Source organism: Astyanax mexicanus, chromosome 1 (assembly GCF_023375975.1).
Source record: "Astyanax mexicanus isolate ESR-SI-001 chromosome 1, AstMex3_surface, whole genome shotgun sequence".
In the NCBI taxonomy this organism is placed as follows: Eukaryota; Metazoa; Chordata; class Actinopteri; order Characiformes; family Acestrorhamphidae; genus Astyanax; species Astyanax mexicanus.
In genome coordinates, this window is record NC_064408.1 from 98850569 (window position 1) to 98873694 (window position 23126).

At 38.2% G+C, this 23126-nt stretch overlaps 1 protein-coding gene across 2 annotated transcripts in view; it reads left to right on the plus strand.

Moving 5' to 3' along the window:
• ctnnd2a (catenin (cadherin-associated protein), delta 2a) overlaps positions 1 to 23126 on the plus strand; it is a 628772-nt gene that overhangs the window by 283663 nt on the left and 321983 nt on the right. For both annotated transcript variants that reach the window (XM_007252283.4, XM_022681995.2), the window contains one exon: positions 13654 to 13844. In XM_007252283.4, the coding sequence (XP_007252345.3) occupies positions 13654 to 13844 (191 nt within the window). The remainder of the gene's footprint in view (positions 1 to 13653; positions 13845 to 23126) is intronic.

The window sequence follows — 23126 nt, forward strand, 5'->3', positions numbered from 1 at the left end:
TTTCTGCAAAATCTGGTACCATACATTTCAGCTTGTCACAAAATGCATTGTCACCATATGCAAACACAATAGCATGATTTAATTATATAAAACAAAACAATAATAATTCTACTCCTCAACTGCAGACGGTGACAATTGTCAAAAAATATATATATAGTTACTGGCTAATGCTGCTGTACACTGAAACCTCGGGCAGTAAATGTGAAAAAAATCATGAATATATTTGTAGTTAGTGGTCAAGTGTGTGCAAATAAGATTTTACTTTCAAGACAGTGTTTAGGTAGGTAAGTTACTGAAGTGAACCGCTGATGGACAGCTATGTCTGCATACTTAATTCTACACAATTCTTGTCATAGATTCTGTCTGATCTGGTGATCTAATCTAGTAAACTCTGGCAGTATAGGTACTATTCACTACATGCACTACACACATTTAGATTTAGATTTTTTAGTTTATTATTGCAATGTAAAAAATGATGATTGGTCCTATAAGCCAAATTATTGTTCATTAAATTGACCAATAAGTTGCCTCACAAACAAAGCTTATCGTTATTAAACTACACTGCTTGGCAGAAGTGTTGTTTGTTGTGAATATTAACAGTATTAAATTGAAAGGTTTTATTTAAAAGCCTTATTTGACCTATTCTTTCATAACAGTTGATGTTATTAGTTGTTACATATTAATTGTAATAAACACAATCGTCTCAGCAGAAATAGCTGCAGAATGAAGCACTTTATTACACTTAGATGTCGTGTGTGCAATTTCAGTGCCTTATTATTCTAAAAACAAAAGGATAAAAATACAGTAGCTTCTGTTTTGCAAATAAACCCTCTAATTATTTTTTGGGCATTGGTGTCATTTATTTATTTATTTTTGTTTGTTTTATTTTCATTTTGCTTCACCTAGCAACAGTTCCTAATTATGGTAACTATGGATAAAGAGCTTAACTATGGTAAAACTTTTTTGGATAAAGTCTGTAATTAAGTTTTTGAAACTTTTGAAAGCTTTGTAAGTCAAAAACCAAGCAACTGTCTTATTGCAAGTGGATGTAGAAGCATGCTAAGATTTTTGAAAGCCATGCAGTTCACAGAACTTTCACATTAAACAGTCCTAGGTTCAGTCTTTACTATATTCATAGCATAGTGTGTACTGTGCTGTCTGGATTACATCACCTCCATCAGTACAATGTCAGTCAGAATGGGCAGAATGTGATCCAATGGAAATAAAATGACTTTAGAAAAATAGTTAAATAATAATAATGAAAAAAAAATAATAATAATTTAATTAGTTCAGTTCACAGCAGGAGCTTATGCACTCAAAACTACTCAATTTGGACAGTTTCACTTTAAAAAGCCCTTGGCAGAGATGTGGTTGTAAATTGCCTGGTGATCCAGGACCTGTGATATTTGTCTGTGAACTTTTCTTCTGATTAATGAATGAATTATAATGTGAATTATGGTGACAGAAGGGGGCTTATTTTAGGATGTCGTATTAGTAGAGAAAGATAATCTTTTTTTTTTTTCCTAAAAAGTACTTTAATGCCATTTTAAGTCTATTTGAGTTTCTGTAAAAGTCACTGGGGGTTCTGCGCTATTACCCACAATGCTGTGAGCATGAAATGGGCCCACTGAGTGCACATTTTGTAGCTTCGGAAAAAGTCAAGAGGCAGTGATTGAATTATATTTGGAAAATTGTCCTGATTCATCCCGCATACATGCTGTTTGAGGCATCGCCATTACTTGCTGTTATGTGTGGATGGGCCGTCTATATCTGGAGATGTTTCTGAAATGGACAAATAGCAATAATAATGGAGCCCTGAGGGCACGTTAAAGCACACCGGGCCATTTTAATAGCGTGGTCTCTTATCATATTTTAACATACTCATCTAAACCATATTCTGAAAGAGCTGGGAATGTTGGCACTGGTTCTACATCAGCCAATTACAAGGCAAAGATAGAAGAACTTGGACGCTTTTTCTACATTTAGGCAATTTTCATGCCACATGGGTTATGATTATATGGCTTATTTCTAATCACTCATTTGATCAGTGAAGAACTGACAGTGCATTTTGAATAGGGCAAGTCATTTCTTATTTCTAGTTCATTCTGATTTAAACCTAAAGATGAAATTATGTACTGCTGTATGCTTTCAAATGATCGGTGAGATAACAATTTGCATTGGAATTAAATGTTCTCAGAAATACAAATATGGCAACCTGAACCTTCCTGTAGATCCTCGACACTACAGCTATAGTACTTGAAGTTATGAGATGTAATAATACAATACTTCAAAGTTAAAGTATAAAAGTTCAAAATATATAAAGGTCAACTTGAAATGGCAACTCATGTCCATGGTTGTATTAATGAACATACAGAGGGCGTACATCATTACATTATAAATGATAGATACTAGTACTGGGTATACCGTAGGGAAAATTAGAACCTATGCTTTTTTCAAATACCTCCATACCGCTAGAGGCGCTGCGGAGCGCCTTGGAGAACAGCCCCGCCAAAGAAGCAGATACACTAGCCTGTTAGCATAACAAGCTAACGCACTTTAAGCCCAGCCCTGTGGAGTCAAACGCACGTCTAGCGTCGTCCTGCCTGAAGAGAAATCAGAACAGCACTGCAACAGAGTTTCTGCTGCTGTTCCTCATCATTTGAGTGTTTTTATTTAAGTAAAATAAAAAGTATTTATAGCCCTTTTAAATAATAAAATAAATTAATACTGTAGCTTGAAGTATAATTTTAATGCACACTGCACTGAATGTATTTGTTAACTATAGAAAGAAGAGAATTGTGGCTGATTTTAATACTGCAATGCATCTAATATTGTAACATATTTTAAATTGACATTAAACTTCTAACTTGTGCAGTAGAGCTTTGGAAAAAATATCTGTTTAAGCTCTTTTTATCCTTTGTAAAGGAAGCCATGTTAAAGTTGTTTGCGTATATTTTTTAAGGTCTATTATTTTTCTGCTATTGAAATCTGATTCCTTCATATATTGTGTAATTTTGTGGGACAAAGTAAAACCAATAGCTATCAAAGCCTAATTTAATGCCTTAGTGTTTTATATTATTCAGTATATACTCAGTACCGTAAGTCACAAACCTATACAAAAATCAATTTTTCATTTTTAATAATAATAATAAAAATACTGTGGTATAAATGTTTGGCCATACCGCCCCGGATTAATAGATACCAATTAGGAAAGAACTGCTGCACTTTTAAAGTATCTCTTGAAGCAGTATTATTAAACTGCTCTATTAAAAAGCTGATTTTTTTTATAGAGTAGTTTTTTTTCTAATTGGTATCTATCATTTAAAATGGAATGATATATGCACTCTCAAACATCATTGTCACAGAAATTGACTTTAGATTTCCCAAATAAATTTGTATCACTTTATTTACATGGTTCATTATAAATGCCTTACAGATGCTCACCTAACATCCAACTAACATTTAACCGAATGTCTATTATATTCAAATAATTCTCAATAGAATCTAACCCTCAAGCCTCATCCTAACCTTACAATTAGCCTTAAACTTAGATATAACCCTTAACCTAACTCCTAAAAATTAATTTTAGGGTACAGGGTATAGGGTCAGAGTTAGGCTTACAGTAAGTGTAAGGTTACATTCAATAGAGATTCATTTTTATTCAACTTAGAATTTAGTTGCATTTAATCTACAATTAGTTGAATATTAGTTGAGCATCTACGGGGCATCAACAATGCACCATCCAAGTAAAGAGTTACCGAGAATTAATGTCCAAATATAGCAAATATTTTTGTATTAAGTTAAATTAGATTGTTTCACCAGCACTAGGCACTAGGTTTCGTCAGCATGTTGTACATGTGATTCAGAATACGTTATTGACCTTGCATAATCTGTCAAGGCCGTAGCGAGAGAAAAAAATATGTTTTTTTTTTTCAAATCCAATTTAATTTGACCAGTTTTGATTGTGCTTCCCAAGGTACCAATGCTTGCAGTGAATGTGAATCAAAGCAGCTCACACAGCTCTAGAATGTTCCAGGAGGACTATGAATCATTTCTAGGAGAGTAAATACGTTTGTGTGATGGGTCTGAAAAGCAGAGAACTCTGACGTTTGGGCTTTTCTGCTGAGGGCAGAGTGGCTCTCAATAATTCATCTCTCAGAGGGAATCAAGATGAAATAGCCGCTGCTTTTGTGGACGTATCTAATGGAAGAGATGTTTCCAATGTAGCTCAAGCTGGCGAATCCTCTCCTTATATGCATCTTAAAGCATTTTCCTTCTTTTTTTAATTTTTTGGAGGGAAATTACTCCTCTTACTTTCTTCAAAAAACGAGTGGCCAGCGTGCGGCAAAGAAAGGACTTGTCAAGGATGCTATTGGTCCTTGTGTGACAGCAGAGCATCTAATTATCAAATTGTCCAGATAAAAAAAAAAAAAAAAATATATATATATATATATATATATATATATATATATATATATATATATATATATATATTATGCTGTAATGCTAGATCATGCTGTGTTCATTAAACACTTTTTAAAATTGTCCCCTTCATGAAAAACGTAAATTTACTGCTTTAAGAGAGTTAGAGATACAACAGAACTTGGATTTGTTAGAGGGGGGCAATCTGACGATATTTGATGGTATCATGATAAATATTCTAATTGCATTGGCAAAATATACTTTGAAGGATATCATGGATATGTGCTTAAACATAGACCAGCTGCACATTTAACTACAGAGATCATGATTAGTCCAGTTTAATTGATTTGATGAGGTGCAGTATATTTGAATAGAAGTCACTGTACTTAGAATGAGACAGCATTTATTTGTTTATTTATTTATTTTTTTTAAGGGGGCATATTTAGCGAAACTCACTTTTTGCATGTTTTTTTCATTTTGTCTCGGCTGCCCCTCCATCCATATATTTTTTTCAGTCTTCAGTTAAACGAGTCAGGAATCATGCAGTCATGCTTTTATGAGCCAATTTTTGTGGCTCCCTTATTGTGAAATCACAATAAGGAAACCTGCATAGAACCACTCTGTCACAGCGCCTCACCTGTCGACCTCCACCAGAGTCCCACTGTTACGACCCAGCTCATTCCAGGATCGCAACATAAAGAAAGGGAGGACAATAAACTAGTACTGATCATTAAACACTTTATTATTTACTATCCAAAATAGAAAAAGTCAAAATGTCTAGGGGATAAATATTAAAAAGAAGAATTGGTCAGCTGTTTAAAAATGGGGAAGCCAGGACAAGAACATGTAAGGCATGGTAGTGAAGGGGAAAACAAAAGAGAGAGTGAGATCTCAACTCCAGAGAGCTTAAGTACTCTTACTAATTGCTTCCACCAATTAAAACCCACACCACGCTAACCTCCCTTAGTCCAACCTCTGGGACAAACCATTCCATCCTCAGCGTGGGGGTGGGGGGTCATCACACCCACCCACTAGATCAGTTGAGCAGCGTGCATTATCTGATGGAGGGATCTGTACCTACTATCCGTAGCAAGTAAGATAAAGGAGATGTAATTACTTTCAAACAATAGGTTTTGTGATTCTTTCACAGTTAATAATGAACTAGCTAGTTTGTGTTTAGCCATTAAGCACAAGTTAATACTCATGTTTAGTAAGCACTCAGCATATATAAGGCATGGCCAGCAACAGCTTATTTGCGTAAAAGTGGCAGAGCCCTAAAACGACTCATTCTGAAAGGGACTGAAACTGACAAGAATAGATCCTGACTTGGGTAAAAAGAGGTATAATATGTCTCCTTTGAGGTTATTTCATTACTTATGCATATTGAGTAAAATCACACAGCTCATAAAAAAAATATTGTGGGAAACTGTGGTCAGTTAGTGTATGAAATAGACAAACATGATTTTTTTTCTACTGAGTTTATGAATACACTAAATAAAGTATATTTATGCTGAATAAACCTTAAAAACCAAGAATATCGTTATCACAAAAAAGAAACAAAAAAAAAAAAACACTTGTAATATTATTTTAGGGCCATATCGCCAACCCCAATCATGTATCATTTACTTTAGCATCCAACAATATGATATGTACAGCACACAGTTGGGTTATTCCACCTCAGGTTCAATTGTAACTCAACACATTTTTTTTTCATTCACTTATATCACATACACACAGGAACTCCATTCATTATGAATGAGCTTATCTCCAACACATATGAATACTACAGTCTCCTTTAAGCTCAAATGGTTAGATCTGATGCATGTAGCCGTTCATTACCATCTCTACTAGCACAGAAGACTTAGTACCATGAGAATACTAGAGGAATATGAGGTCTGCTATATGAGCCTGGCTGTAATCATTAATAATCATAGTGTGTATTTGAAGTATCTTCCACTTGCCGTACCTTCTAGGACCATTTCCTTGATCCTATAGCATCCAGCAGCATTCTTTGATATCAGCTACAGTCCGTTACTGCACCATAGAGGTATAAATGAATATTATTCCTTCGGCTTTTCTGTCCTACATTTTCGAATCAGGCAAAGGACACTTGAAGACATTGTTTGAACTCCAGGAAAATCAGATTGTTGAGATTTTTGAGGTATGCTCAGAGTCTGAGAGCTTTAGGCACCTCTTTATCCAGAATGGAAGATGTTAACAGGGACCCCCCCCTCAACCCACCTCCTTCCTGGCTACCTTAACAGTCTCTACTCCTCTGAGAAGGCTTCACCACTAGATGCTGGATCAGTGCTGCAGGGATTTGATGCCATTCAGGTACTGAAGATATACTGAGGTCAGTGGTATAGACGTCTTATTCACAAATGGAGCCCCAGCTCACCCAAAAATGATGGTGCTTCATCACTTCAGCTTATCCCAAAGGTGTTGGTCTGAGAGATGTCATGTGGTCAGTCATGTAAGGGAGTAAATAAGTGATGTATCTAAGTGGTGCTTTCTGGGCAACAATTAAAATTAGCAATACATTTAAAATGACCACTATATATTTGAGAACAAGTGATAAACAGTAAATAACATGATAACAAGATAAATAACAAGTAAGACAGCTTTTCCCACTACCAGTCTCCTTCTCTAAGCAGCTTATCTCCCAGCATCCATGGCGAAGTGCAGTTAGTTGCGTAGATTATTATAATTGAATGTAGACTATTTTATTTCTAAGTTGTGCCACTCCTGCACTCACTGGATTGGTTTATTTGCAGACTTCTGGTGCATGACATTGAAATCTATAGTCCCTCATTGCAAGATATTGTGAAGGGACCTGCGAGTCCTGTGGGGTCCTGTGGAGTCCTGTGGGGAATGCAGACATCTAATTCTAATGGCTATTCCTCATTTGACATAAATGGTCAGCCATGTTTGTCTGATGTTATCCATGAGCTCTTGAGGAAACACAGCATTAGTATGCCAGATCTCCTCCTGCATTTCATTTTCCTTTGCTTAGCCTTGTCTCTAGCCCTCATGCATTGACTGCCCTGTACCTTGAAGCTTCGACTGTCCTGCAGTCCAGTCACATAGCCTTATGTAAATTTGCAAATCCTGCCAATTTCTCTGGATCAGATTGCTTTAGGAAGCACCACGCTGCAGTGATGTCTTGGCTAAAGTAAAGTGATCTATACGTCATGTTTGATGTATGACATCCATGAATATGTGAGCATGTCCACGCCAGATGTGGACTTTTGCACCTTGTACTCGGAAATCTTCCATTATAGTAACCGATGCTGAGACATGGTTATGTGATTGGTAAAATTGCCGTGGGAATTTATGTAGTCAGTGTTTTATGCCTATAAAGACAGCTGGTATGTGACAATACCAGAAATCTGATAGCTGGTATTAATACTTATTTAAAAAAAAAAAGTGTGATGAAACCCTATTTTCATTTCATGTGATTAAAAAGCACTGTTATTTAAAACAATATTGTGGCAAAGAAATTCAAACCATACTCTAATAAAGCATAATATTATGATCACCTCTTTATTTGTAGCTCTACTGAGCATTCAGGAGTATTGTCTAGTTCTATGATTAAAGACTGTAGTTCTATCCCCATTGGATCAGACACAGCAGTGCTGGTGGAGTTTTTAAACACCTCAATTTCACTGTTAGTCCAAGAATAATCCCTTCATAAGAATAACCAATAAGCACACGGTACAAATGAAAAAGTTGAGAAAAACTGAGTTTTAAGGCCAACTTAAATGTTTATGTTTTGAAGAATGCCACTGCCAGTTGTGCCAACTAGAAACCTTTAGTTCAGATAATTAATTTTTCATATTTATAACAACTTTAAACTGTCATAGTCTGGCAAACCATACCTTAATCAAGCATAATATTTGGACCATCTTCTTGTTTATAGTTCTATTGAGCATTCAGGAGTATTTTCTATACTTCTACTACTATATATAGAGTTATATAAATTTAAAGACTTTAATTCTGTGTCTGTTTTTCTGCATACATTATTATCCTCCTTTCACCCTGTTCTTCGATGATATGGACCCGACAGGAGAGACCACCACAGAGCAGCTGTTATTATTTGGGTGCTGGGTCTTTCTCAGCACTGCAGTAACACTGGTGTATGAGGTGTTAGTTAGTTAAGGCAACATAATACACTATATATTTTTTTTAAGTTTTGAGACCAACCTAAAATTTGAAGATTTAAAGAAAGCCACTGCCAGCTGTGCCAACTAGAAACATTTAGTTCAGATAATACATTTTTCATTATTATAAGAACTTCAAATATTAAGTCTCACCAACTTAAAAATTCAATTTATGTTTTAGTAAAATAAGGTCCATGACATATTTTGCTGATTTAAATTAATAACTGGGAAGTGAAAATGTATGACTAACATATCTGAAAATGTGACCCAGCCAGTATATAGTCACACTCAGCAACACAAAACAGAGCAATTTGCTCTTACAGCCTACAACACTGAGCCCATGCAGTTAACTATTATATAACACAATTATAAATCCCTAGAGAAGGTAGCCTGTGGAGAATGATTACACCCTGATGGTAAGGGAGAGGTGGGAGGAATAGCAAGACCAACATCAGGTGAAAAACCCCCTGCAGAATTGCTCAGTAGACCCTGTTCACCCAAAAAGTAAGAGTGAGCATGTGCAGTTGTCATTGGCTTGGCCTTAACTAGGCTTCAACTACAATTTGTACATTTTGCCAACACTGATTATTTAGTTAGACCAACTTTTACCAAAAACTTAATTGAAGTTAGTTGAAAGTTAGCTAACGCAATTAGTTTGCTATAGTTTATGGTGCAATTCAATATTTTTTTTTTTGTTCAGCTGACAAATTGACTTAAGGAGAACAATTTTAAGTTTAGTTGTAGAGAAACTCAGCAGTATTTTGACTACCAAACTAAGCCACACTATAAATAGACTCTTTGATCCTTTTGGCATGTTTATAGAACATTTGTTATTGAATCGATACCGGTTTCAAAATGGATTCTCATCGCATCTCGCGTCCTTCCTTCCATGTCTTTGATTATGTTTTTAAGCTAGCTGACTTCTAGGAAAAAAAGAAAACAAAGCACCCGGGAATCCTAGGAAGGGAGCTTGTTTTCTTTTTGTTGCTACAGCCATGGCAGATCAATGGTAAAGGAGATGCAGCGAGCAGGTCCATTTCTTTGCAATAACAATGGTCTGCTTTTATTATCTCCCCACAGCAGCTTGATGCTTCCAGCTGATAGAGGATCCATGGATTAGCGTGATGGCTGCCCAACCCCTACTGCCTTTTTCTTGACGCAAAAAAAAACAAACAAAAAAAAAAACTGCTGGCACTTTTTTAGAGGTATCATCCATGGCGTCAGAGTCAGAATGAAAAAGACACCAATCATTGCTTTCAGAAAGCGTTTCAGTCTAAGGCTAATCTGCCTGATTGAGACTGATAGTGCCAACATGTTTGCGCTGAAAGCTCCATCAATTTTGACGGGGCTCTTGACAAATAAAGGTGTGCTGATGTGATCTAGCGAGCGAGCTCGGAGCGGACGCGCAGGCTGCCAGCGATCTACCTTTACAGTCGGTCTTGTTCACACATCTATAGAGTCTCTGGCTACTGAATGCCCACCCACAGAGGCATTTGTGCATGTGTGAGCGCTGCAGTAGCAGATGCTCATTAATGCTGATCTGAGATCAGATTTCCTACACTCAAACAATTAGACTCTACATCTTTGACATGAAGACATGAAGGCGCATGTGGTTGCTATGTAACCGTGTGGGTAAGTTCTGTCGATGTAAAAAGGGCTGTTTCCTGAAGTGAAACCAGCAGATGTTCAAAATAAAGCAAATACAAATCTCTTTCCATTAAACAAACAAACAAAACAAAGCAAGCGCAATCTTAACAATAACTTAATAATGAATGTCCAATTTTTAAATTCACAGCATACATTTCCACATTGCAAACGCAAATAGAAATAAATAAAACACAAAATTGACATAAATACCACAAGTAATATTTTAATAATTAATAATTTGATAAAATAAATTTAATTATTTTAACGTAGGATTTAAATATAGAGCATTAATCAATAATAAAGGCATAAACATTGGCTTTATGTTGTGCATGTTAACTAAATGACAATACAGTAAGTTCATGGCCGTGCATTCCAGCCAGAGTAACTTATAAACTCCACAGTGCTGTGTTTACTGATTACATAAAGCCTGTATTAAGTCTTGTATTAAGAACTTGTGATAAACAAAACACACACATTAGACAATATTCCTAGTAATCAGCGCTGTCGGTGTGATATTAAGGTACATTAATGTTAATCTCACTGATTTGCTATAAGTTAAAATTAATTGCTCACCGCTTCAAAAACCTCCACCTCCTCCACCTGCTTCCTGTGCGTGGGTGACGTAACGCTAAGCGCGCTATTTCACATTAAAAGTCTGTGCTAAATTCCACGCTCTGCATTTTAAAATTGATTAAACAATTACTCGAGGCACAGAAAATTAATCAATTAATTTTTTAATCGAGTAACTCGAATTACTCAAGTAATCGTTTCACCCCTACTCCTATCCTTTGTTTTCAAGTATAATTGTTTTCAAGACTGAACTCCTCCCCCCCAAGAACTGATACAACCCTTCGTTCAATCGGTACAGATATAAAGCAGTGGAGAGCTAAAGTTCAGCAACGTAGCTGCTGGTTAATAAGTAATCTTTAGGGCTTTATCGTATGTCTTCAGAAAGGGGGCAGGTGGTGCAGCAATTAAATACTATTGTCCATTTCTTAATTTTAATGTGACGGGGGACTGAAATTGTGTCAGGTATGCAGAACTGAGGACACAGCTTTAAAAACAAACAAAGTAAGGGAACATGGAGGCTGACAAGGGACAGGACAGGACAAGGACGTGACAAATTAGCTTTTATTAACTGGTATCTTCTGTTATTTTTCCAATTCACCTTCAATTCTGCAGCCTCTGCTGTCTGTTCCATCATTTAAGGTGGAACGGGAAAGTTAGCTTGCTAACTAGCTAATGATAAGAACTACTAGTTATTTTTGAAGAAACTGGCCCAAAAACATTGATAAAAAACACATTAAAATATGGTAATATAGTGGGAAATTTATGTGTTTCTTTGGACGCTTGTGCCGCCATCTTGCTAGTGATTCTCAGAGCCCTCTGTTTGGAATGTGCCTCTGAAAAATCTCAGTTTGAAGGGTCATATAGCTCTAACACTTCCTCCTACCCCTCCAACCTAACAAGAATCTGAACACCCTCCTCCTAGACGTGCACAAAAAAAAAAAAAAACAAAGGGGTAGGGCTAGACCAAAGGGTGAAATGGGATTGGGCCTATTAATCAAAAGCAACCTACACTATGCTAATCAAAAGTTAATTACATATCTATGTTAAAAGCATATGGTGTGTTTTAACCCCCCTTGACCATCACAGACCAGTTTAGACAGCTACCAGATACATTTGGTCTTAAACTGGATTGTTTAGCAGGGGCGTTTACCAGAGATTTTAGGGAAGCTAAAAATGAAGACACCTGACAGACACCACTAGTTGTTGGGTGTAGGCTTGGTTAATGAGGCCTTGCACATGCCTCCTTCAAATCATGAGGACTCTGAGTGACATGGGGAGAGGAGGACCATCCTACCCACAAACCTAAAGATAGTGAGGCCAATTATTTATATATATTTTCTGACATTACTTCATTGTCTATGATTATCCGTTCATACTAAAATATACTCATAATTATCGTCATTATCTGTTCTATAACGACCTATTCCTTTGTCTCGGTGGAGATGACCAATGGATCCATCTGTGGAGGCATTGTGATCAGTAGCAAGGTCAATGATTTGATAATGTCATGGTTTGGGGTGCAGATTCATAAAATGCCAAATCACCTTTGGTCTTACAGCCCAACACTATATTAATGAGGCCCTGCAAACAATGGCCCTAACTTTTGTAAAGTGTCTCTGGTGCACTATTTCAACAGGACAATGCTTGCTCACATACTAAACCAGACCAGACCAGACCAGACCTATCCCTGATTGAAAATTTGTGGGATTTTGTTGGATGCACTATCAACACTGCGCTCTTACAGCAAGATCTGCAGTAGCTGTGTGGGAACATTTGAACTGCATGGAATAGATTATAATTAGACACCATTAGGAACCTGTACAGCAAGGTATATACATATATGTTTGAGTAAAATGAACATTTTGTTTTATTCTTTAAACTACTGACAGCATTTCTCCCAAATTCCAAATAAAAATATTGTTATTTAGAGCATTTATTTGAAGAAAATGAGAAATAGCTGAAATAACAAAAAAGATGCAGAGCTTTCAGACCTCAGATAATGCAAAGAAAACAAGTTTATATTCATAAAGATTTAAGAGTTCAGACATCAATATTTGATGGAATAACCCTGGTTTTAAATCACAGTTTTCATGCATCTTGGCATGTTCTCCTCCACCAGTCTTACACACTGCTTTTAGATAACTTTATGTCTTTACTCCTGGTGCAAAAAGATCAAGCAGTTCAGTTTGGTTTGATGGCTTGTGATCATCCAACTTCCTCTTGATTATATTCCAGAGGTTTTAAATTTGGTAAAATCATAGAAACTCTTCTTTTTTTCCAGAGCTGTATGTCACTCAATAATACGGCCATGAGTAGCCCATACCATTCTTTTTTATCTTATTTTTTCATCACATATTGTTCCTGTTTCCTGATGTTTATCTTCCTTCTGAATAACATTGCAATCTGACACTTCCTTCTAAGTGCAGCTATTTTTGCAGCTCTTTTTTTTTACGATGAGTGATGCTATATGAAAATATGTCTAAAATTACAGAGTGCATCATTAAAAACCTCACCTTCCAGGATGCTTTGGACGTGTGCACATCTGATACAGATACTTGTTTCCTTTGCTTTTCTCCATTTTGTGCTCACTTGCCTTTTTCTACTTCACCCTCCTCCCTTTTCCCTTTGCTCTCAGTAACTCTCTCTTATTTGCAACCTCACCCCCCCCTACACTCCTGCTCTCTCGTCTCTCACTATTTCACTCCTCCCCTTCTCATAAATTATGTATGCTAGTTCTGCCTGGCTGAAGCTTTGCATCACTCTGCCTTGCTGAAACTGCTCTCTCTCTCTCTCTCTCTCTCTCTCCTTCTCCCTCTCTCTCTCTTTCTCTGGTTCGCTCTTGCTCTGCGCGCAGGACTGCTCTCTCAGAGCTCGCTGCAGCTCGGCTCCAACCCGGAGGGCTCCCTCCAGTACTCCGCCGGCTACCATAGCAACCAGCCCCTGAACGACGGCTCGTCTTCTTCGGCCTCTCCCCAGAATCTGCCTCCGCCGCCTCCGGTGCGGTCCAGCGGTCAGCCGGGAGGAGCCGTCCACACCTACAACCAGGTCAGTCCCGGACTAAAGCTTTATCTCCTCTCACTTTCACTCTGTTTGCATCTCTCTCTATCTCTCTCTGTCTCTCTATTACTGTCTCTCTATTACTCTCTTTCTCTTTTGTTTAAAGCAGCTTTTTTTTAAAGTAAAGATGAAAGTGATCTACATGTATAAATTGATGTTATGATTGACTGATTGATTGATTGATTGGAGTCATAAATGTTATTGCTTTTGGTATGGAAGTATGATAATGGCTTCTCTCTCATTCTCTCTCACTCTCTCTCACTCTCTCTAGAGATTTCTCTCTCTATTTCTCTCTCTCTCTCTTGTGCTTCTTCTCTCAACACTTTTTCTCTCTCTTTCCTTTCTCCTTTCCTTCATCTATCTCCATCTCTCTCTCCGTCTCTCTTAATCAAAACAACTTTTATATTAAAGGTGTCATGGATGAATGCCAATGGATGGGCTTTTCTTTGAACTTGGAAACCGTTACCATATCAGTGCTTTGCTTTATTGTGATGCTCTATTATCTCTCTTTCCCTCCCTGTCTCTCTCTTTATCCCTCGCAACACTTTTTCTCCTTTCTTTCTTCTTTCTTCCAGCCTTCTCTCTCTCTCTCTTTCTCTCTCTCTTGCTCAAAATCCTTTATAAAGTAAAGTATTATAAATGATATTCTATGTAGTTGGTGTCATATTTGACAGATTAGAGTCATGGATGAATGCCGATAGATGGGATTTTCTTTGAACTTGGAAACCATTACATTATTAGTGCTGCGCTCTAGTATCTTTCTTTCTATCTATGTCTCTATCTATCTCTTTTGCTTCACCTCTCAACACTTTCTCTCCTCCCTTTTTCTCCCTCTTCTCCTCTACCTCTACATTTTTCTGTTTTTCTCTGCTCTTCTCTGTGACATCCTAAAGCGCGACTGGTGGAGTGCACTAGAGATTGCTTCAGTAACTCTCCCGTCACTTTCTGCTGCACTCCCCCCCTCATAGACTGCAGCTTTAGCCAGGCTCCGGCAGCATTACCAGTGACCACTGACCAGAGAACGAGAGAGAGAAAGAACGAGAGAGAGAGCTATTGTTATTGCTATTGCTATATGCAAGGTTGCTCTCTGTATTTTTTTCGCTGGAGCTTTGTGTTTAGTGAGCTAGGCCAAGGGAATACAGGCGCGCAGCTTCAAACTTTGTCACGCGGCGGCCGGGGGAGTTCACTCCTGCCCCGCTGATGAGACTCCAATTACGAGGAGCCCCCGCAGGGCCGTTCCTTCCTCAAGTTTCAATTCCTTTAAACCAACTCATGTCTAGCACACCTGCTACGAGCTACAAACCTTCATTAAAAGATACTGTTCCTGTTTAGGGGCAGACATTTCATTTTGTAATTGAAATTTTGCCACGTTTGCTGCTAATTAAGCGGAATACTCCACCCCTCCCATCATCCCTCCACCCCCACCGCCTCATGGAAATGACAGAGGTGTTGGTCGATTAAAGGAGAAGAGGTGGAGGAAACGAGAGAGCTTGATGCGCAGCCTCTCTCTCTCTCCCTCTCTCTCTTTCTATTTCTCACTTACTCGCTCACTCCCTCCCTCTCTCTCATCACTCGTTCTGGCTCTGAGTCTCGCTCTAGCTCTCTCTCTCTCCCCCTTTCATGGTTTGAATGAATGCACTTCTTTCTCTGTGGCGGCTCAGAACGGTGCTTTTAATGAAGGATGCCCGGCATCCTCTCTCCCCTTGTCTTGTTTGTGTGAGAGTCAAGGGGGTGATATTGCTCCACAAAGGCATTCATTTCCTGTGGCACCACTCGCATTCTAACTCCTGGGTAAATAACGAAGGAGGAAAAAAAAAAAAAGATCAAAGACAAACTTTTCTGCTTTGAATTGCAATTTTTCTCTCTCCACCCACTGGCTAGTATTAATACTGTCATCTGTGTTCAGTATTAATGAGCCTATACCGAGACTAGAATCTCAATTTTTTTTTACGTCATGGCAAGATCTTAGGAGAAATGGACCAATAGAAATGGTCCAAAATTAGCTTGAAGAAAATGTAGTTATTATAGTTATATTAACTTACATTGAATCTAATGAATGATTTTTACCTGCGTTTTACAAGCATCAAAGCATCAAAGAACAGTGATTTTCTTGTTTTTGCATAGAGATTTTAAAGCATCAACCGAGGCAAAAACCTATAAGACGCGACAAAAATAGTTTACTAACTAAATGAACACTAAAATCAATTCTTTACAGCAATGCTCTAAATTCTATATGGGTAGTTGGAGGTGTATGATCGTGTATGGAGGTGTCTTCAAACATCAACTGAAGACACATCTTTTCAAAGAATTCCTAAACTAATAAACAAAAAAAGTCCTGGGGTTCTAAACATGATCAAGCTCTGTGTATCTCTTGATTATAGTTGGCAAACTAGCTTTGGATTTATGAAGTAACATCGAAGCACTGTTTTAAGTCGCTCTGGATAAGGGCGTCTGCTAAATACCTTCAATGTAAATGTAAATGTATGAGGTGAGGGGGTGATCATCTGATCACCTCACCAAAACTCAACACTTGGTGCTGAATGCAATCAATTCCCCAGAGCAATGATTGAAATCTAGTAGATTTTATTTTCCCTGGGTGGTAGATATAGTTACTAAGTAACAAAATCAGGATAAAGTATTCTTTAATATCCTTGATTTTGGAAGAAATAGTGAGTGAAAAGCCCTGGAAAATTGTATCACCCCCAAACGAGATTTTTGGGATGAGTTAAGGGGTGAAGCAAAGTTTCTAGTAATATATTTGTTACAATATAGTGCAGTGAATAAACTCATCATCTGCCTCTTAATGTGTCTTAGTGTTGGATTTGTTTGTCCATCAGCTGCGTTCAACAGTAATTAGTGGATTGGTGCATCTATCTTTTATTTTTTGGACAGTTTGTGGAACAACTTTGAATGACTTTGTTACTATTCCTTTAAGATGATCTTCTGAATGTCCATTGGCCAGTTTCACACAAAAACTTGTACAAAGGGGAGGCAGATGGTGGGCACACACATCCACCAGTTAGACCTTTCTTCGAGAAGCAGATGAAGAGTTTGTCAACTGCACTGTTTTATCACAAAGACATCAATAGAGGGAGTTTGTATACCACAGATGGTTTACATTAATTGCATAGCAGTGCAGCAAAATCTGTTCTCCACATTTAAGCCAATGAACATAATAGGCCCTATTTTAGCGATCTATAGTTCACCAGTCAATTGTGGCTTTTGCAGATGGATTTAAGGCGAGTTGGTGTGTCTTTAGTATCCCTTTAGTGTTGCGTGCATTGGTATCTTAACAGCGCAGAGCTTTGTGTGTCTCAGTAGAGGATACCGGCCTGCATGTTCACACTTAAATGCCAGCAGCTCATTTAAGGGGACAGCAATGTTATTTTATCCTTTATTCTGTTTATTGTTGATGTAAAAGCTGGATTTGCGCTCAGCAGGTTGTTTATTTGTGTGTTTAACGAGCAGGGGTGTACATGTCCTGAGTGTGTGTAACCTGCCCAGCAATCCCGCATGACTAAGACAGGATTGGCTAGCTGACTGTTGACTGGTGTCAGGGTTTTAATCGGTCAGTGATATTTCCCACTGCCAAGCTAGAAACAAGCCAGATATTTACCTGAACACACCTCACTCCTAGACCACTACGCCCATCAGTGTAGATTTATTCAGAACTTCCAAAGCTATTGTAACAATGTGGGCACAAGGCTTTAAAATAGACTGTTGACGGGGTGTAAGATAGTAACAAGCATCGCAAAGCACCTTGTGCAGAGTGTCAGATACCTGGGCAGCTATCTTAGTACAGTGGGGTTGGGGGGCTTTGGGGGAGAGGGGGGGCAGTCTTCAACTAGGTAGCTTGCTCAGGAATAAGCTGAAGCTGGTCAATGTACCATAAGCTGTGGATGATGAGGAAGAGGAAAGTTCTCTTCTCTCACATTTTCACTTCTCCCACTCACACTTTCTACCTATTCAGGAGTGTATTTTACTATTCATCAAAACAATACTTGCTAAGTACATAAGCAACACCTATTTTTAATCATAGTTATGATTAAGTTTTAATAAATGCATTTTGTTGTAAATTGTATTGTTATTATTATTGTTGTTGCTGGTGACAGCCTAAATGATACATTATTATCATAATTTTGGGCACATCTTTTATATTTTGGCTTAATGTTTTAAAAATTGCACATTTCCCACTGACTAAAAACATATAGAAACACCTTGGTTTAGACTACGGTGATTCAAACCAACTGCCAAGTATGGCAATTAAAAAAAAAAAAAAAAACATGATTTATTGTTGTCCATGCACCATATAGTTCAATGCTAGGCTCCATCGTTGGATGCGAAAAGCACTCCTAATCATTCAACCAGCAGCCTCCCGGTTTTAACATACCTTCTATAACGTTTATGCCACAGCTTTGGTCTCATTCATAAAAGAAGTCAGACTAAAAGATCATTTGAATGTAAGTGGGCGGGGCTTGCAGCAGACTGCTGCAGAATGAAAAGGATTAATGTAAATGCATTGGTTAATGTGACATCACAGAAGCAATTAATTCAAAACAGGCCCTTTTTCCAGTTTATATATCGTCGCTGTCCAATGAAAAACACATATCTCCATTTTTGTCGATTTTTATTTTACTATATAATTTAAACAGATAAACGGTCTCTTGCACCGTGCCAATATTTCTTGATGAACGGACGAATAGAAACTCTTTAAAATGACCTGGAATAAGCTCTTTTTTACATTGACTTCCATTGAAAGTTTACAATGTTTTTCTCTCTCCTGTAAAGTTGCTGTTTTAGAGATAAGCATTTATCATTTGGACAGCGACGATATATTTCCATGCTTGACTTGGATTGTCTACATTGGAGCAGGAATGATAGGTTTGGAAACTTTTTTAATATGGTTTCTCTTTATTATACACTTTCACCTTCTGCATCTAACATCACTTCTTACATCAACTTTTATTCCACAACTGCCTATTATCTGCCTATTAACTGGCTATTAGCTGCCTGGTAGCTGCTAGTTAGATCTGATTGAAAAAAACAGTCAGACTGAAAGATAATATGACTGTGAGTGGGTGGGGCTAGTAGCAGACTGCAGCAGACTGAGAGGGATTAATGTAAATGCATTTGTTAAAGTGACATCACAAAAACAATGAATTCAAAACAGGACTTTGGTTCGGTTTATAGATATTTCCATACTTGGGTTGGCTGCTTTAGAGCAGGAATGATAGGTTTGGAAACTTAATTTTTTTATATGGTCCCTCCCATATCTCTCTCTCTCTCTCTCTCTCTCTCTCTCTCTCTCTTTCACTTTGTCACACTCGCCCTTTCTCTCTCTCCTTGCTCCCTGTCTCTCCCTGCATTGTGCAAGTTTTATCAGGCTCGCTGGCGTTGTGTTTTAGCCTGTCAGGTCGATTCTGTGGGATAGAGCCTGAAGAGGACTAGGCTACTTCAGGATAGCTTTATGTAACAATGCATCAGTTAGGTGCTCTTTCTGCTCGGATATTTATAACGCTGCGAACCCTCTTGTTCCTTAAATAATTCATCCACATCTGGCACCTGTAACAATTCCTTTAGTAGCTACTCTTCCTTTTTTTCCTTCTTTTTTTCCCTTCCTGCACTGGGATTCAGCTGAGAGCAGGGGAAAAGAGAGAGAGAGAAAGAGAGAGAGAGAGTTTTTGTTTCACATTTGCATACAACAGCCATGCAGCGATGTTTCACATTTGCATAGCATCCATACCTCCAGCACCTGTGTTCTCCTCCTGTTTAGCTTGCGTGCTGCTTCCTCCTGCACCCTGCCGGCTGCCCTGACTCAGGCGTTTTTTTTTTTTGTTGTTTTTTTTTCTGGAGTGGCCCATTCCCACACTCATTTGTGCTTGTCCAGCCTGAGGGGGAGCAATGTTAGCGCAATACAGCGCAGGATTCGGCCCTGTGTCTCTCTGCATCACCAGCTCTGTCTCTGCACAGTCACTCTCTCCCTCTCTCCTCGTCTTCAAGTGCCTCCAATGCACACTTCCCCGCCTGTCAGGAACTATTTGAGCACCCTCCCTAACTGCGGCTGCCGTTACGCCGTGAAGAAGAAGAAGAAGAATAAGAAGAAGGAGCCCTGTGTTCACAGGGCCTGATGCATTAACCCAGGTGAAAACCTACAAGACGCGCCAAAAAGCATGAAAGACCCATTAAAGAATAGTTGACTAACTAACTGAATAAACACACGCACTACAATCAATTCCTTACACCAATGCTCTTAACTCTATACAATTATTTAATATCCTTGAATAATGAGTGAAAAAAGCGCAGGAAGACTTTATCATCCTTAAAAGCAAATTTTAGGATGAGTTAAGGAGTGAAGCAAGGGGATGATCATCCACCATCCTCACCTCACTGATGCTCTTGTTGCTGAATACAATCAAATCCTTACAGCAATACTCTTAAGTCTAGTAGAAAGCCTTTCCTGGACAGTAGATACGGTTACTCTAACAAAAGCAGGATAGGCTACTTTTAATATTCTTGATTTCGGGAGAAACAATGACCGAAATGCACTGGAAGATTTTATCATCTCTAAAAGAGTATTTTTGGGGTGAGTTGGGGTTAAGGTGACAAGGTTATGATCCAACATCGTATCCTCACCAATGCTTTTGGGTTACACTTTACTTGGATGGTCCATTTGATAATGCTTAAGTGACATTCAGATAGATAGATAGATGAACTGAAAGGAGAAAGTAAATGATTCTCTATTGAATGTAACCCAACACCCAACTCTAACCCAAACTCTAATCTTAACATTTTAGCATTGGGTTTAGAGTTAGATTTAAAGTTTGGGTTAGGGTTAGAGTTTTTGGGGTTGATTAAGGGTTAAGGTTGGGGTTAGGTGTAGGGTTATGTTCTAGTTTGCATCATTTACATTAAACATATGATTATAGTAAAGTGTTACCTGTTTTTGCCCTTCTGAATGCTAGGGGTGGGGAAAATTTAGTTTCTTAGATGCTGCTCGATTTGGATGTGGACGTTTCTAAGTCGATTCACAAATGCCAAAAACCTATTCAGTCCTGCCAACATGTTATTTAGTTTACTTCCTCCATTAAATCTCCAGTAAATCTCAGTAGCTCAGAACATTACAGTATTCTCATTTAAAAAGCGCAAAAAACACCCTTAAATGTTATAATATAGTAAAAAACTCTATTATATACTTTGCGAAATGCTTTATTCATATATATATATACACTTATATACATTACACAAGTCAGCCATAACATTATAATTACCATCTTGTTTCTGCTTTCCTTGTAGCTGTTTGAATGTTACCCTAACAACATTAACGATTTTTGTATTAATAGTGACAAAGAGCCTATGAAATAGCAGGATTTATTATTGATCATTACATATACTTTACTATAAAAATCATGCAATGAGGAAAAAGAAATCCTACATAGAAGAAAACGAGGCATCAAGATTCATCTATAATCTTTATATAATCGCACAGCAGACCTCTGAATTGTTATTGAATTGAATCAAATCCAATCGTAAGGTGTCTACAGATTCCCAACCCTACTAAATACAATCCATTCCAAATGCTTCAGAATCTTGTAGAAATCCGTCCCTTGACAGTAGAGACAGTTACTCTAACAAAAGCAGTATAAAAGATCCTTTTTAAGACCTTTGAGTTTTGAATGAATAATTTATGATTAGATGATCACATTATACAGTGATGGGAATGATGGGAAACATCTTAGATGTTCCAAAAAAATGCACGGGAAGACATTTTCACCCCTAAAAAGATATAAATGTGTGTCTGTGTTTCAAGTAACTTAATCCTTTCTAAATAAGATTAATCAGGTTTCATGGCTCCCCCCATTGAGTAACACTGGAACCAATGCTTTATTGTAATCACCCAGAATCATCGCTCCGCTTGTTGTAAAAAAATCTTGCGGAAGAAAAACAGCGTATTTATTTTCATGCCGAAGCTCTGCACTAAACGGCTGGCAAAAGGCCAACTTTATCGCACTGGAGTGTGTCTGTGTGTGGCTGCTCTGTTGAAAAAAAAAAAAAAGTGCATTATGTATAATACTGTCAGTGCCATAAGGTGTGTGATCCCATAAGGAATTGCAGCATATGGTCCTTTAAGTGTGTGGTAGTCCAGTTTAAAGAAGGCTAGGATAGAATCTGGTGTGGCGTGTTCACGCTCTTCTTTGTTGTCAGACCTACTCTGAGCTTATTAAAGCAGAAATATGACCTTTCTGTGTTCATTAAGCCTCAGGGGTGGTGAAATGTTTAGGTTTTTTGGGGGGATTTTGCCTGTTCATGCTGGCTTAATTTTACTGTTTGCTTTGTAGTCAGATACACTCCTGCTGTCATTCCCCAGGGCCTTGTTGAAAAACATGACCCACTGCTAGTCCTGTACTTTATTACTCTCAAAGCCATGGGCCTGTGTGTGTGTGTGTGTGTGTGTGTGTGTGTGTGTGTGTGTGTGTGTGAGAGAGAGAGGGAGAGAGAGAGAGAGAGAGAGGGAGAGAGATAAAGAGTCAGTTCCTAAATTTCTAAAAGATGTTGCGTCTAATAGGGCTCTGAGTGTTCCAGCGGACTAAGGTGCTGCTACTGTGATCGGAAGATCGAATCTGGTTAGACTCCCAGTTATGTAGCTTACCATCAGCTGCCGGAGCCCTGGGAGAGCACAATTGGTCTTGCTCTCTCTGAGTGGGTAGATGGTGCTCTTTCCTCACATCACTTTAAAGAGTGATGTCGTTTAGCTCAAGGCGCCTGTGAGCTGATGTATTGAAACATTATTAAAAACTGTATTGAGTCGCTGCGCTTTCCTCCGATCGCACTCTGATGCTACTCAGCAATGCTGCATCAGCAGCAGTTTGAAAAGAGACGATGGATGACCTCACATGTATTGGAGGAGGCAGGTGCTCGTCTTCACCCTCCTGGTGTTGGGGCATCACTAGTGTAGGGGGAGTCCTAATGAGTTGGTTTGGTAATTGGCCTTGTGCATTGGGGTAAACATGGGATGAAAATGATAAATTAAAATGTCCAAATATCAAAGAATTCCATCAGTTGATCTGTGAACGTGTACAAGTGTACAAATGTGTGCACACACATACACACACACATTACATCACATGAGATTTATTACCATAACAATAGGACTCCCTGGTGCAGTTAAGCATGAGCCTGTTGGCACCATGCCCAATACCTGGGGTGGTCCTGAGGGCATTGAACTGTGGAGCATTAATCCTTAATCCTTTCTAAATAAGATTAATCAGGTTT